At 47.1% G+C, this 17,388-nt stretch overlaps 1 protein-coding gene across 6 annotated transcripts in view; it reads right to left on the reverse strand.

The window, feature by feature from the left end:
* Positions 1 to 17,388, reverse strand: part of LOC140198313 (histone-lysine N-methyltransferase EHMT2-like) — a 157,711-nt gene that overhangs the window by 70,252 nt on the left and 70,071 nt on the right. For all 6 annotated transcript variants that reach the window (XM_072259392.1, XM_072259389.1, XM_072259390.1 and 3 more), the window contains 3 exons: positions 4,965 to 5,110; positions 4,141 to 4,284; positions 713 to 939 (listed from right to left, as the gene is read on the reverse strand). In XM_072259392.1, coding sequence (XP_072115493.1) covers positions 713 to 939; positions 4,141 to 4,284; positions 4,965 to 5,110 — 517 coding nt within the window. The remainder of the gene's footprint in view (positions 1 to 712; positions 940 to 4,140; positions 4,285 to 4,964; positions 5,111 to 17,388) is intronic.

Raw genomic sequence — 17,388 nt, forward strand, 5'->3', positions numbered from 1 at the left:
GAGTGTTCTTTTGTCTTCATGGTGTTGTTTTTGCTAGGATACTGACTCTCCAGAAGTTGGACAGACCTTCTAGATACAGGGGTATTTTTACTAAAATCAATTGACACACCCAGACTGCGCACGGGTCTTCAAAAACAGATCTCCAGTTAAGTAATTAGGTGACTTCTAAAACCAACTGGCTGCACCAGTGATGATTTGGTGTGTCATATTAAAAGGGGTGAATACTTATGCAATTATTTTGTGGTTTATATTCACAATTAATTTAGAGAAATTAATTTGTAGAGATCTGTTTTCACTTTGACATGGACTTTTTCTGTTGATCAGTGTCAAGAAAACTGAATTAAATCCACTGTGATTCAATGTAGTAAAAGAGTAAAACTTGAAAACTTCCGGGGGGGGGGGTAAATATTTTTTATACATACTGTGTATTGGTGTCGGAAGCATGGTGACATTTACAGGTGCTCCCAGCACATCCTCGGACCACGTTGGTCATTGGCAGAAACTACGCATTTCACTATTTCGATATATGTGTGAGAAATAAAGCTATTTTCTAATCTTCATGTTCTTGTGCGAAGCGAGATCACTAACACGGTGTGGAGAGCTCTGTACTCCCATGTAGAGAAATCTGGGCCCCAATTTTGTGGGTCTCAGCATTCGCTATCCTAACATATGTACACAGGACACCTCCGCTGCCCCCACCCACCGTCCTCACCTGGCGTGTGTGGTGTCTGCTCTGCCGTTCATCAGATGGTCCTGGCTGCGGGGGGCGGGTGCAGGCACCATGGTGGAGGTGTCAGCTTTGGCCACGGTGATCTCCTGGGCCTCAGAGGCATCCTCGCCACAGTGCGGGCAGAAGATCATGCCATTGAGCTGGGACACGCAGTTCTTGTGGAAGCGGTGGGTGATCCGGAAGTCAGGGTGGCACTCCAGGAAGGATCCCTGCGGAGAAGCGCGGAATTAACCACAGCCAGACGACAGCAGCATGAGCCAGAAAGAGCAGCTTCTCCTGCACCTGGGAAGGGGCAGCACCCTCATGCCCAGGAATTGCAACTGCAACACTACATTCTGCATTCCGTCATTGCTCAACTTTTGTACTCGCTACATCGATGACTTAACAGACACGGTAATGTGGCAGTTAGCGTAAAGCTTTACAATACCAGTGATCACTGAACAGGGTTCAATTCCCGCCATATAGTGCAAGCTTGTACTACATTCACTGCTTTACCTTCATCAATGTGCTTTGTTACCTCCTCAAACAATTCAATCAGGTTCGAGAGGCACGGCCTGCCCTTCACAAAGCTACGTTTACTGTCCTTAATCAGATGATGTCACTCCAAATGCTCATAAATCCTGCCTCTCAGGATCTTCTCCAACACTGAAGCTTACTCACAGGTCTATAATTTCCTGGGTTATCACTACTCCCTTTCTTGAGCAGGGGAACAATGTTTGCAAACTTTGAATCCTCTGGTACTTCTCCTGTCCCTATTGATGATGCAAAGATCATCACCAGAGACTCCACAATCTCCTTCCTTGCTTCCCACAGTAGCCAGGGGTATATCTCATCCAGTTCCGGCAACTGATCTAACTTAATACCTCGCAAAAGCTCCAGCACATACTCTTTCTTAACGTCTATACACTCAAGTGTTTCAAGTTTGTTGTAAATCATCCCACAACTGCCAAGGTCCTTTTCTCTGGTGAATACTGAAGCTACCTCCACTACCTCCTCTGGCTCTATGCACATATTTCCACTCTCGCTTCTGAATGGTCCTGTTCTCACACGACTCATCCTCTTGCTCTTCACATACTTGTAGAATGCCTTGGGGATTTCCTTAATCCGGCTCACGGCCCCTTCTAGCTCTCCTAATTTCATTCTTAAGCTCCTTCCTGGCACCCTTGTAATGTTACAGAGCTTAAACAGTACATAGTTTCTGGAACCTTCTGTAAGCTTTTCTTTTCTTCTCAACTAGATTCTCTACATCATTTGTACAACATGGTTTTGTCACCCTACCCTCCTTTCCCTGTCTCAATGGAACAAACCTATCCAGAACGCCATGTAAATGTTCCCTGAACATTTGCCACATTTCTGCCCTGCATTTCCCTGAGAACATCTGCTCCCAAGTTCCTGCCTAATAACATCATATTTCCCGCTACCCCAATTAAATGTTTTCCCAAAATGTCTGCTCCTATCCCTCTCCAGCGCCATGGTAAAGGAGATAAAAGTAGTGATCACTACCTCCAAAATGCTCTCCCATCGAGAGATCTGACACCTAACCAGGTTCATTTCCCAATACCAGATCAAGTACAGCCTCTCCTCTAGTTTCCTAATCTACATATTGCATCAGAAACCTTCCTGAACACACCTAATAAATTCCACCCCACCTAAACTCCTTGCTCTAAGGAGATGCCAGTCAATATTTGGAAAGTTAAAATCACCCATCACAACAACCCTATTATTATTGCACCGTTCCAAAATCTGCCCTCCCTATTTGTTCCTCGATGCCTCTACTACTATTGGGGGGGTCTATAAAAAAACACCCAGTAGAGTTATTGCCCCCTTCCTGTTTCTGACTTCCACCCACATTGACTCAGAAGACAATCCCTCCATGACTTCCTCCTTTTCTGTAGCCATGATACTATCCCTGATTAGCAATGTCATGCCATCACCTCTTTAGTCTCCCTCCCTGTCACATCTAAAGCCTGGCATGCTCAGCAGCCATTCCTGCCCGAGACATCCAAGTCTCTGTAAAGGCCACAAAATCAGTTCTACATATTGATCCATGCTCTAAGTTCATCCACCTTGCTTATGATACTCCTTGCATTAAAATAGACACATCTCAAAACATCTGGCTGAGTGCTTCTTTGCTCTATCATTTGCCTACCATTCCTCATAAACTTCCTACAAGCTGTCACTACCTGTGCGCCAATCGTTCCATCCTCGTTCGGTTCCCACCCCCCTGCAAATATAGCTTAAGCCCTCCCCAACAGCATTAGCAAATCTCCCTCCCAGGATATTGGTTCCCCTCCAGTTCAGGTGCAACCCATCCCACTTGTACAGGTCACCCCTTCCCCAGAAGTTCCAATGATCCAAGAACTTGAAACCCTGTCTTGCACAATCTCAGCCACTCATTCATCTGCGCCATCTTCCTGTTCTGACCTTCACTAGCTCGTGGCACCAGGAGTAATCCGGAGATTACCACCTTGGAGGTCCTGCTCTTCAGCCTCCTCCCTAACTCCCTAAACTTACTGCGCAGGAGCCCTACCCCTCTCCTGCCTATGTCATTGGTACCAATATGTACCATGACTGGCTGCTCACCCTCCTCTTCAAGAATACTCTGCACCTGCTCAGACATCCTGGACCCTAGCACCCATGAAGCAACACGCTATCCTGGCGTCTCTTTTGCTGCCACAGAATCTCCTATCTGTCCCCCTAACTATTGAGTCCCCCATGACCACTGCTTCACCTGACTTCACCCTACCCTTCTCAGAACCAACCATAGTGCTATTGGTCTGGCTGCTGCTGCCTTGCCCAGAGAGGTCATCCCCCTCAGCAGTATCCAAAGGGATATGCCTGTTGTCAAGGGGAATGGCCACAGGGGGACCCTGCACTGACTTCCTTCTCCCTTTACCTGTCTTGGTGTTCACCCATCTACTCCCCAAATCCTGTACTCTGGCTGTAACCATCTGCTCAAAAGTCATATCTATCAATTGCTCTGCCTCCGGATGGTCCTAAATACATCCAGCTCCAGCTCCTAATGTGGTCTTTCTTGAGCAGGAGTTGCCTGCGCTTCCTGCAAGTGGAGTCATCAGGGAGACTTCCTGGTTTTATGAATCCCCACATCCTGCAGGGGGAGCATTCCATTGCCAAGTCTGCCATCCTGCCTCCGCTGTACAATGATTACAAGTTTACTTTGAACTTTGATTAGACAAGAGATAAATCGGCGGGTTGCTGGGCAGTGCGGCTTGTTGGGCCTCTTCTGCGTTGTATCTCTAAGTAAATTAATTAATAATAATAGATCCATTGCACCGGGAAGAGGGGAGCTGCTTGCCGCATGCATTGAGCACTGCAATTCAGACCCACCCACTTTGTGCTCAGGTCAGCTGGAGGTGCAGAGGTGCCTGGCTGCACAGGTTGGAACTTACCGTGGTACAGAAGTAGCCGCAGCCTGGACAGCAGTGGTGTTTGACCATGCGGGCTCGGTGCACCTCACACAGCACCATCAGGGGCACCCGGCTGGATGGACGCATCGTCTCACACTTGGTGATACTGTTACTGCAGCCACTCAGCTGGGGGAAGCAACAGGGAGTAAGTCAAAGCCTACCAGTGACCAACAATCCACCACAGCCCATCCACCAGCTTCTGAACTCACTCCATCAACCTCTGAATCCATCTTCCAGACTCCAAACCCATCCTCCAGCCAGCTTAGCCCCCTCCTCCGGTCATTTAAACATGTCCTCTTTGCCAAAACACCTCTCTCCAGTGCCAACACCCCTACTCCAACCCCACCATCTGAACCACTTCCCTCCACCCTGATCTACAAAGCCCTCTCTTCAACCACTCCCCTCCCCTAAAATTCTCCCTTAACCTGAAGGAGAATCCCTCTACTCTACCCCATCATCCAAGCACAACCCTCAGGAAATTCTTCACAAGTGCTCCCCCCCAGACTAGTAATGCTCCATTTAGAGGGAAACCCTGCAGCCTCGCAACACCATCCCTCACCCCATCCTGAGCACAAGCTCCTCCCCCAAACTGACATACGCTGGAAACTTAAAGACAGCTCTTCAAGAGCATTCCCACAGTCCCCTGACCTTCCGGAAGCCCATTCCCATATTCCTTTAAATCCCAGATCCCTTTAAATTTAACTCTCTGATCTCAGGCTTCCCAAACCCATTCCCCTGTACCACAGCCCACCACCAACAAGGAGCATCACAATCTCACTAAAGGAAGGCCACCACCCACCACCCACCTGCCCGTCTGTGCTCTCCGTGGCCATGCAGGTGTTGTTGGAGAGCTCGGTTATGCGGTCGATCTTGGGTGCCTCCATCCGGCAGCTGCAAAGGGGAAGCTCCTCAAACTTATCTGTCTCCATGGAGCTGGCATCATTGGATACCCCTGCAGGGGGAGTAGAGGTGAAAGGGAGAGTTAGATCTCATCTGTCTCCATGGAGCTGGCATCATTGGATACCCCTGCAGGGGGGGTAGAGGTGAAAGGGAGAGTTAGATCTCATCTGTCTCCATGGAGCTGGTATTATTGGATACCCCTGCAGGGGGAGTAGAGGTGAAAGGGAGAGTTAGATCTCATCTGTCTCCATGGAGCTGGTATTATTGGATACCCGTGCAGAGGGAGTGGAGGTGAAATGGAGAGTTAGATGTTATCTGTCTCCATGGAGCTGGTATTATTGGATACCCGTGCAGGGGGAGTGGAGGTGAAATGGAGAGTTAGATGTTATCTGTCTCCATGGAGCTGGTATTATTGGATACCCGTGCAGGGGGAGTGGAGGTGAAATGGGCAGTTAGATCACAATCTCACAAAAGGAAGGCCACCATCCCAATAAATCCAATTTCTAAATTCAAAGTAAATTTAAAGTATATATACGTCACCATATACAACACTGAGATTAATTTTCTTGTGGGCATACTCAGTAAATACAACAGAATAACAAAACACAATAGAATCAATGAAAGACTCCCCCCAAAAGGATGAACAGACCACCGATATGCAAAAGACAACAAACTGCAAATACAAAAGAGGAAAGAAATAATAAATAAACAAACAAATGAATAAGCAATAAATATTGAGAACATGAAATTGGTTGAGGGACAGTAACTGTTCCTGAACCTGGTGGCGCCTGTACCTTCATCCTGATGGCAGCAGGGGAAAGATATGTAACATATACTGCCGTCAGATCCATTCTCCTGAAGGCAATACGGGAAACCTAATAGAATCCATGAAAAACTACACGTAAACACAGACTGGCAAATAACCAACGTGCAAAGGAAGACAAATAAAATAACCCTGAGAACATGAGTTGTAAAGAGTCCTTGAACGTGAGTCTGTGGGCTGTACAATCAGCTCAGAACTGTGCTGAGTGAAGTTATCATGCCAGTTCAGGAGCCTGATGGTTTCAGGGTAATAAACTGTCCCTGACCTGGTGGTGTGACTTAAGGCCCATCAAATTGAATTGAATTGACTATTTCTTATATGAGGAGTAAAAATCTTTACATTACCTCTCCCCCTAAACGTGCAGTCATAGTAACTTATAAAAAATAGAACAGTCAATGTACCAGAAATACACTCAAATCAACATGAGTTAATCAGTCTGATGGCCTGGTGGAAGAAGCTGGCCTGGAGTCTGTTGGTCCTGACTTCGATGCTGCAGTACCGTTTCCTGGATGGTAGCAGCTGGAATAAATTGTGGTTGGGGCCTCTCGGGTCCCCAATAATCCTTCGGGCCCCTTTCTCACACCTGTCTTTGTAAATGTCCTGAATCGTAGGAAGTTCACATCTACAGATGCACTGGACTGTCTGCACCACTCTCCACAGAATCCCGTGATTAAGGGAGGTACAGTTCCCATACCAGGCAGTGATGCAGCCAGTCAGGATGCTCTCAATTGTGCCCCTGTAGAAAGTTCTTAGGATTTGGGGGCCCGTACCAAACTTCCTCAACCGTCTGAGGTGAAAGAAGCGCTGTTGTGCCTTTTTCACCACACAGCTGGTGTGTACAGACCACATGAGGTCCTCAGTGATGCGGACGCTGAGGAGCTTAAAGCTGTTCACCCTCTCTACTCCAGATCCATTGATGTCAATAAGGGTTAGCCTATCTCCATTCCTCCACTGCTAGTAGTAGCAAGAAGAGAGAATGGCCTGGATGGGAGCGGTCTTTCATGATGGATGTTGCTTTCTTGTTGCATTGGTCTTTGTACATGTGCTCAGTGGTGGTGAGAGCTTTTCCTGTGATGGACTGGGCTGTATCCACCACTTCTTGCAGACTTTTTTGTCCTTGGGTATTGGTGTTTCCATACCAGGCTGTGATGCATCAGTGGGGATACTTCCCACTGTGCATCTATAGAGGTTTGTCGATGTTTTTGGTGACATGCTGAATCTATACAAGCTTCTGACAAAGTACGCACACTGTTGTGACCTCTCTGTAATGGCACTTATGTGCTCTAGCTCTACCAGTGTCGGACAGGACAGAGTCAGACCGAGATTCTGGGGTGAAGACAATGTTCAGGGAAGATTTAATTATGGAATAAGAAGCAAATGCTTCTACAGGTACACGTTGAGTACCCCTTATCTGAAATGCTTGAGGCCAGAAGTGATTCGGATTGATTTTTTTTCAGATTTTGGAATGTATAATGAGATAGCTTGGGATCACCATCATTTCCGACTTGGAATTCATGTTCGACTGGTAAGCGTCTTTGTCTTACACTTGTTCATTACACATATGTACTTAACGTGTGTGGGTGAGAGTATTTGCTCACAGGGTGTGTGTGAAGCATCCAGTGCAGTAGTGTAGTAGTGCTTGTCGTTAGTGCATGCTGCATAGTGCTCTCTGCTTACAGCTATTGCCGCTGGCTAGCCTTCTTAATAGAGGGTGAAGAGAGCAGCCGAGTGTGTAAGCTTCCTCCTGCCAGTACAGAGCCTCTCCACCACCAAGACTCCTGCAGTGCCTCCTCGGGGCCACACACGGAAACTGGGTATCTTACAGTCCCAGGCTAAACTACAGGGGATCTCGCAGCAGCAGTGGGCCCCAGAGACATGGCGTACAGGCCCACCACTGTGTGGACACGCCCTGGCGCCCATCAACCACTGTCCCAGCTATGGGCAAAATAGCCCCACTGCCTTGTGGTAAGTCTGCTGAGACAAGGCTAAGGGAGCACACCCTGACAGAAAAGCAATGCACTGGCAGAGCACAATAGGTGGGCCTTAACAGACAAAGGACCCGGCAGCCTCCTGCAGCCAAGATGTGGGACCGGTTGTCCTGGGATCACCCTTGCCACCTGGATTTACCTCATCATGGTGAAGATAGTGCTACTGGGGATGGTGCATCCTACGGCACTTTAAAATCTTTCTTGCGCAGGTCTCCACCTCTGACCACTGTGAACAATAGCTGGACCTTACATATTGTTGAAGTCTGACGTCAATGGGGTATCTGGCAATGGGAGCAGGTACAAATGGACTGGGAGCTCCTAGTCAGAACCCTGCACAGCAGCGGCACAGGGTATTTGGTTGCTAGCAGCTGGGACTGAGTGGCAGCTGTTTTCGGCAGACCCCTGTGCGACTGAGCAGCCCTGTTTAGGGACCGCACTGCTCACCTCAGTTGGGGAAGGGCCTAGAAAAGGTGGCCTAAAAATCACTCACCTGGATAGGTTACCGCGCCTATCGGGTTATTCCACTACTGCAGGCGAAATAAGAAACAATACAACCTAAAACTGGCAACATGGAATGTAAGGACTCTCCTGGACTCGTATGGCATCTCTGACAGACCTCACCAGAGAACAGCCTTGGTCGCTGCTGAGCTGAGGCGCTACAACATCGACGATGCTGCCCTGAGTGAGACCAGGCTCCTGGATGAAGGTTCTTTAACAGAGGAAGGGATGGGTTACACCTTCTTCTGGAAAGGTTTCCCCCCAGGTGGACAACATCTCTATGGAGTAGGATTGGCCATCAAGAACACCTTTCTACCAAGTCTCACAGAAACACCTGTTGGCATTAGTGAAAGACTAATGACCCTCTGTATCCCCCTGGCAAAGAAACGTTATGCCATGCTTCTCAGTGTCTATGCACCAACTTTGCCATCTGAGAATGAGGCCAAGGAATGCTTTTTATCAGACATTGGATGAAGCTCTTTGCCGGATCCCTAAGAATGATAAGGTCCTTTTGCTTGGGGACTTCAACGCTAGGGTGGGACAGAACAACAGGATATGGAGTGGAGTGCTAGGTAGGCATGGTATTGGCAAGATGAATGCAAATGGCATGAGGCTACTTACTCTTTGCTCTCAGCATAACCTTACCATAACCAACACCATCTTCCAGCAGAAGACAAAATATAAGACTTCGTGGATGCACCCTCGCTCTAAACATCGGCACATGATTGACTTCATCATTGTGAGACGTAGGGACATCAAGGATGTTCCCATCACCCGTACCATGAGAGTGCAGAGTGATTGTGGTCAAGCTCCATATGAAAGTGCGTCCCCCCTTGCGGCTAAATTGCAACCGCCTGAGAAACACAGAAGCAAGAAGTGAGTTTTGATGCATCCTAGCTGAGAAACTAAGGTTGCTGGAACCTTGTCTGAGCTCAGAAAATACCATGGAACAACAGTGGACCTGTATCAGCTCTGCACTCTACGAGACAGCAGCCCAATCCATTGACCATAAGAGAAGGAACCACCACGACTGGTTTGACGATAATTCAGACACCATCCACAACTTGCTTAAGGACATGCACAAAGCACACCGGGCAACTTTAGACAACCCTTCAGCCGCCAGCGTCAGGCAGCATCGGCAGACAGCTCGGAGGAAAGTGCAAAAGGCAATACGGGCCATACAAAATGAGTGGTGGACTGAAAAGGCACATGAAATCCAGTCCTTTGCCGATAATAATGACATAGATAATTTTTACAATGCTGTCAAAACCATCTAAGGCCCAATAAATCAATGCGTTACTCCCCTTAAAACAGAAGATGGTCGAACACTTCTGAAGAATCAGAATACCATTCTGCTGAGGTGGGCTGAACATTATAACACCATGCTTGATCAGGACTCTGACACAGACGCCACCATCTGCCTGAACTTCCTCCTATCCACGAGTTCAGACTACCACCAACCTTCCAGGAGGTTCTACCAGCTGTCCATTCCCCTAAGAACAACAAGTCCCCTGGCACTGACAATATCCCTGCTGAGTTACTGAAGAACGGAGGGTACATGTGTATGCGCACCCTCTACCAGTACATCACCAAGGCCTGTACTGATGAGAGCATCCCACAGCAATGGGGAAATGCAAACATCATTGTCATTTATAAAAACAAGGGTGACAAGGCCATCTGTGACAATAGTAGGGGCATATCACTGCTTTCTGTTGCTGGAAAGGTCCTGGCTAAGGTGATGCTTCAGAGACTCATCAGCAACATCAGCGAGTCAATGCTGCCTGAATCGCAGTGTGGATTTAGGAAGAACAGGAGCACGATCGACATGATCTTTACAGCCCGGCAGCTTCGGGAAAAGTGCCAGGAGCAACATCAAGACCTGTTTATGGCCTTTGTCAACCCCTCCAGGGCATTCGACACTGTGCAAAGAGAGCTCTTATGGGATGTCCTCCTCAGGTTTGGCTGTCCCAATAAATTTGTTAACATCCTCCGCCAGTTCCACGATGGGATGACTGCTCGGGTGACCATAGGAGGACAAGAGTCTGAGCCCTTCCTTGTACACACAGGGGTGAAGCAGGGGTGTGTGCTCGCACCAGTGCTCTTTAACATCTTCCTCTTGTGTGTTACCAAGCTTCTCCACAACGAGATTGAAGACAGCAGCGGTGTGGCAGTGGACGTCAGATTAGATGGCAACGTCTTTAACATCAGGAGGCTCCACACAACCACCAAACTCCGTAGAGAGTGGGTCCTGGAGCTGCAGTATGCAGACGACTGTGCTCTTGTGGCCCATACTTCAGACGATATTCAGACTGTCCTTGCTGTGGCGGTGAGAGCGTACAGCAGGATGGGGCTGACTGTCAATACCACCAAGACAGAAGTGGTTTGCCAATGGACTACCAGTGTCCCACCCACTCTACCTGCCTTCACTGTTGGTGATGAAAAGCTGTCAGTAGTGCCATCTTCCAAATATCTGGGGAGCATTCTCTCTGAGGATAGCGGCACTGACAACGACATCCAGAGCCGCATTAAACAGGCATCAGCTGCCTTTGAGAGACTTCAGCGTAGAGTCTTTCAGAACAGGAGCCTTCGTCCCTCCACAAAGGTCGCCGTATACCAAGCGGTCTGTGTCACCACCCTGCTTTATAGCTGTGAAGCTTGGGTAACCTACAGCCGTCACATCAAGTCCTTGGAGCACTTCCACATAAGCTGTCTCCAGCGCATCCTGGGAATTACCTGGCATGAACAGGTGCCTCACACTGAAATACTTGTAAAGACCAACTGCAGGAGTATTGAGGCCGTGATCACCCAGCGTCAGCTGCAGTGGCTGGGGCATGCGATAAGGATGCCCCCATGTCGGCTACCCCGCAGACTGCTATACAGCCAGCTACATCATGGTCGATGCCCAGCTGGAGGGCCGAAGACGCGCTATAAGGATCAGATGAAGAATGCTTTAAGGAAGTGAAAGATTAGACCCGAGGACCTGGAGGATGTTGCTGCTGACTGTACCACTTGGTGACAGCTGCGTAGGGACGGGGTTCGTATCCCTGGAGATGGAAAGAACAACCAGAACACAGCAGAAGAGAGCCAGCAGAAATGCAGCCATGGTTGCCATCACTACTACATATACACGTCCCACCTGCAATAGAGCTTGTGGGTCCAGGATAGGACTGTATAGTCATCAAAGATCTCACCATTAAAGGAGTGGACGTCATCATCGGATTTCAATGGACAACCGAAGAAGAATGTATTTAACAGCAAAAATTATTACATACCTTATTTAATAAGGTGTGCAGGGTAATAAAAGCAGCACAGCAGCATCAGGAGTATATCTGAATCAGCTGTTGAGCAACAACAAACAACGGCTGGCTTTCAGTCCCCCCCTCCGATGTCGTGTTTTGATTAAAAGGTTACAGTACACTGTATTTGTATTTTATTTGCCTTAGGTTGTATGTACGTATAAAAACAATCAGCAATGTGGTCTTCTCATGGCGCCAGGTTTCCATTATCAATGATCTTTGCAAACTCACAGTCAGCAGATGCTTTATTTTAAAAGTTTAAATATTTTAAAAAATTTAATGCCATGGCTTTTCTTAAATCTCTGCATCCAGAAGTTCACAATACCTTCAGCTCGTCGTGATAGACCTTGTTTCATGATCAGCATACTGCTAAGCGCTACATGTTTACTCCGACACTGATGAGTACACTCTTTCAATACATGGTCGAGGTCTTCGTTTCTCACTTTATGCTGTATTTTTCTATTTTTCATTAACTTCTGTTTACTACATATGTGAAGTCACTTCTCTGAACTGTCTGTGGTGCACAGAGACTTGTGCAGCGCCTGGGAACCTTCACAACATCTTGTGGAATTTTCCATTTCTGACACCATGTCAGTGCTCAAAAAATTTCGGATTTCAGAGGTTTTTGGATTTTAGAATTTCAGATGAGGGATACTCAATGTGCATCTCCAAGACGGCCACGCCTTGTTGTGATTTGGAGATTTGTGTGCCTCAGAAACCTGGAGAACCGGAGTCGGGGCATAATACTTCGCCTCTTGATAGAGTCACCCATATCAAACAAGTCAAAGGGTAGAGGTCAGACTCAGCCTGGTCCACCAGCCCTCCAGGTTCTGGGGTTCAGCTCGGGACCAACAATCCTGACTGGTCAAACAAAACAGAAACAGCAATGAAGAATCTTTCTTCATCATTCTATCATCCAGTAGCGCTCACAATGAAGTTCTTTGAGAAGTCGGTTCCAGCTAGAATTAACTCCTGTCTCAGCGAGGACCTGGACGCCTATCACCTATCACAACAATAGGTTGACAGCGGATATGATCTCATTAGCTCTTCGTGCAGCCTTGGATCACCTGGCCAATATTAATACTTATGTCTCTTTTTTTCTACCCACCCCCCCTTTCGCAAATCAGCCCAGACAGACAGGAATAGCAGGGCTCTCACAGCTAATGGTACAAGCTAACTGTTTAAAAAGTTCATCTGTTTGGCGAGGTAAGTGGGTGAGTAGACTTATTTTTCCCGTTTCATTCCTGTAGAAATAGTTAGCATGCCTGCAGGGTTAGTGCTTTGTTCAGGGTGCCAGATGTGGGAATCCTGGGAGACCTCCAGCCTCCCTGATGGTCACATCTGCGCCAGGTGCACCGAGATGCAGCTCCTCAGAGACCATGTTAGGGATCTGGAGCTGCAGCTTGATGACCTACTGCTTATCAGGGAAAGTGAAGAGGTGATAGACAGGAGCTACAGGGAGGTAGTCATCCCTAGGCTACAGGGGTCAGAAAACTGGGTCACTGTCAAGAGAGGGAAGAGAAGTGCCCGGATAGTGGAGAGCACACCCGTGGCTGTACCCCTCAGCAACAAATATCTTGTTCTAGATGCTGTTGAGGGGGATGACCTGACAGGGGACGCCCACGGTGACCGGGTCTCTGGCACTGAGCCTGGCGCTGTTGTGCAGGAGAGAAGGAGGGAGAAGAGGAATGCAGTAGTCATAGGGGATTCCATAATTAGGGGAATGGACAGGAGATTCTGTGAGCCTGATAGAGATACCCGCATGGTGTGTTGCCTCCCAGGTACCAGGGTACGGATTGTCTCGGATCGGGTCCAGAATATTCTGAAGGGGGAGGGTGAGCAGCCTGTTGTCTTGGTACATGTTGGTACCAATGACATAGATAGGACAAAGGAGGAGGTCCTGAAGAGAGGTTTCTGGGAGTTAGGAAGGAAGCTGAGAAGCAGGACCTCCAGGGTAGTAATCTCAGGATAATATCAAAGAGGATATTAAAAGCTTTTTCAAGTATATAAAGAGTAAAAGACAGGTGAGAGTAGATACAGGACCGATAGAAAATGATGCTGGAGAAATTGTAATGGGAGATAAGGAGTTGGCAGAAGAACTGAATGAGTATTTTGCATCAGTCTTCACTGAGGAAGACATCAGCAGTATACCGGACACTCAAGGGTGGCAGGGAAGAGAAGTGTGCGCAGTCACAATTACGACAGAGAAAGTACTCAGGAAGCTGAATAGTCTAAAGGTAGATAAATCTCGCAGACCAGATGGAATGCACCCGCATGTTCTGAAGCAAGTAGCTGTGGAGATTGCGGAGGCATTAGCGATGATCTTTCAAAAGTTGATAGATTCTGGCATGGTTCCGGAGGACTGGAAGATTGTAAATGTCACTCTGCTATTTAAGAAGGGGGCAAGGAAGCAAAAAGGAAATTATAGACCTGTTAGCTTGGCATCGGTGGTTGGCAAGTTGTTGGAGTCGATTGTCAAGGATGAGGTTACAGAGTACCTGGAAGCATATGACAAGATAGGCAGAACTCAGCATGGATTCCTTAAAGGAAAATCCTGCCTGACAAACCTATTACAATTTTTTTGAGGAAATTACCAGTAGGCTAGACAAGGGAGATGCAGTGGATGTTGTATATTTGGATTTTCAGAAGGCCTTTGACAAGGTGCCACACATGAGGCTACTTAACAAGATAAGAGCCCATGGAATTACGGGAAAGTTACATACGTGGATAGAGCGTTGGCTGATTGGCAGGAAACAGAGAGTGGGAATAAAGGGATCCTATTCTGGTTGGCTGCCGGTTACCAGTGCTGCTCCACAGGGATCACTGTTGGGGCCGCTTCTTTTTACATTGTACATCAAGGATTTAGATTATGGAATAGATGGCTTTGTGGCTAAGTTTGCTGACGATACGAAGGTAGGTGGAGGGGCCGGTAGTGCTGAGGAAACGGAGAGTCTGCAGAGAGACTTGGATAGATTGGAAGAATGGGCAAAGAAGTGGCAAATGAAATACAATGTTGGAAAGTGTATGGTTATGCACTTTGGCAGAAGAAATAAACGGGCAGACTATTATTTAAATGGGGAAAGAATTCAAAGTTCTGAGATGCAATGGGACTTGGGAGGCCTTGTACAGGATACCCTGAAAGTTAACCTCCAGGTTGAGTCAGTAGTGAAGAAGGCGAATGCAATGTTGGCATTCATTTCTAGAGGAATAGAGTATAGGAGCAGGGATGTGATGTTGAGGCTCTCTAAGGCACTGGTGAGACCTCACTTGGAGTACTGTGGGCAGTTTTGGTCTCCTTATTTAAGAAAGGATGTGCTGACGTTGGAGAGGGTACAGAGAAGATTCACTAGAATGATTCCAGGAATGAGAGGGTTAACATATGAGGAACATTTGTCCGCTCTTGGACTGTATTCCTTGGAGTTTAGAAGAATGTGGGGCGACTTCATAGAACCATTTCGAATGTTGGAAGGCATGGACAGAGTGGATGTGGCAAAGTTGTTTCCCATGATGGGGGAGCCTAGTACGAGAGGACATGACTTAAGGATTGAAGGGCGCCCATTCAGAACAGAAATGCGAACAAATTTTTTTAGTCAGAGGGTGGTGAATCTATGGAACTTGTTGCCACGGGCAGCAGTGGAGGCCAAGTCATTGGGTGTATTTAAGGCAGAGATTGATAGGTATCTGAGTAGCCAGGGCATCAAAAGTTATGGTGAGCAGGCGGGGGAGTGGGACTAAATGGGAGAATGGATCAGCTCATGATAAAATGGCGGAGCAGACTCGATGGGCCAAATGGCCGACTCCTGCTCCTTTGTCTTATGTCTAAGATGCTGTTTATTGACTGCAGCTCAGCGTTTAACACAATTGTCTGACAGGTCTGATCAGAAAGCTCCCAAACTTTGGCCTCTGTTCCAACCTCTGCAATTGGATCCTTGACTTCTTCACCAGAAGACCACAGTCTGTGCCCACCAGAAATAATACCTCCAACTCACTGACAATCAACACTGTGCACCTCAAAGACGTGTGCTTAGTCCACTGCTCTGCTCTGTGGCTCGGCACAGCTCAAATCCCATCTATAAATTTGCTGACAACACAACTTTTGCTGGCAGAATTTCAGATGGTGATGAGAAGGCGTACAGGAGTGAGATAGATCAGCTAGTGAAGTGGTGTCACAGCAACAACCTCGCACTCAGCATTAGTAAGACCAAAGAACTGATCATGGACTTCAAAAAGGTAAGATAAGGGAACACACACCAGTCCTTGGTAGAGGGATCAGAAGTGGAAAGAGTGAGCAATTTCACATTCCTGGGTGTCACCATCTCTGAGGAACTATTCTGGACAAAATATACTGATGCAGTTGCAAAGAAGGCACAAAAGAGGAAGATTTGGTGTGTCACCAAAAACACTCACAAATTTCTACAAATGTACTGTGGACAGCATACTAACTGGCTGCATCGCCGCCTGGTAAGGGGGAGGGGGACACTGCACAAATTAAAATAAGCTCCATCATGGGCACCAGCCTCCGTAGAATCCAGGATACCTTCGAAGTGTGGTGCCTCAAAAAGGTGGCGTCTGTCATTAAGGACCCCCATCACCCAGGACACGGCCTCTTATCATTGCTACTATCAGAGAAAAGGTACAGAAGCTTGATGGCACACACAATGATTCACAAACAGCTTCTTCCCCTCTGCCATCAGATTTCCGAAAGGACCCATGAACACTACCACAATATTTCTTTTGCACTACTTATTTAACTTCTTAATATTCACTGTAATTCAAAGTTTTTATTAGCATTTATTGCAAAGTACTGCTTCCACATAACAACAAATTTCACGACATATGCCAGTGATAGAAACCCGATTCTGATTCTGACTCTACATTTGGGTGTATTGACAGTATTCTTGAGTCTTCACCTGGCGCTTGCATGGCTGGCAGTAGTGAGAGCAGAGAGGAAGCTTCTGGCATGGTGAAGGGAGCCCTACACACTGCCAGAGAATTTTAGAATTTATTTCAATCATACATCCCTCCCACAACATGAGGGAGCAAAATCTTAGCTTCATTGCTGCCCTAAACATCAACGGCAAAATGGGCAGTTTCTACGGTAGAATAGTTGGTAACCAAAGATCACTGACTAAAAGGATCGGCAAATGACTCAGCAGGAAGGGTAAGGATTAATTTTAATCTATTTAATTATTTATTTGGAGATGCCGCCTATTATATCCAAGCGATTAATTAACTTGTTAAACCAAGTGGAAAAAAAATCTGTGCAAACTGATTCAATAAATTTCAAAAGGAAATGAGTAAGAAATGAAGAAAAATAATAAGCAGAATGATGGAATGAAAGGTGACAATCTGTGCCATCTCAGACTGCAAATATAACGTGATGGAGAGAGAGAAAGTGGAAAGGACAGGAGAGAGAAGGCAAGGAGTAGTGGGAAAGAGCACAAAGGAAATACGAAAAGGAGGAATTTATTACTCAGAGCATTGACATATCTTCCAAGATCAGATTCAAATTTATCATTCACATGAACATACAGTGAAATGCATTATTTGCATCAACAACCAACAGAACCCAAGGATTTGCTAGGGTGTGCCCACGGGTGTTGCTACACATTCCAGCGCCAACATAGCAAGTTCACAACGTTCGGCAGAACAACACGGAACACATCAAGCAACAAAACAACAGCAACACGAGCCCCTCTCCTCCCAAACACCCATCCACAATGAA

This window comes from Mobula birostris, chromosome 5 (assembly GCF_030028105.1).
Source record: "Mobula birostris isolate sMobBir1 chromosome 5, sMobBir1.hap1, whole genome shotgun sequence".
In the NCBI taxonomy this organism is placed as follows: Eukaryota; Metazoa; Chordata; class Chondrichthyes; order Myliobatiformes; family Myliobatidae; genus Mobula; species Mobula birostris.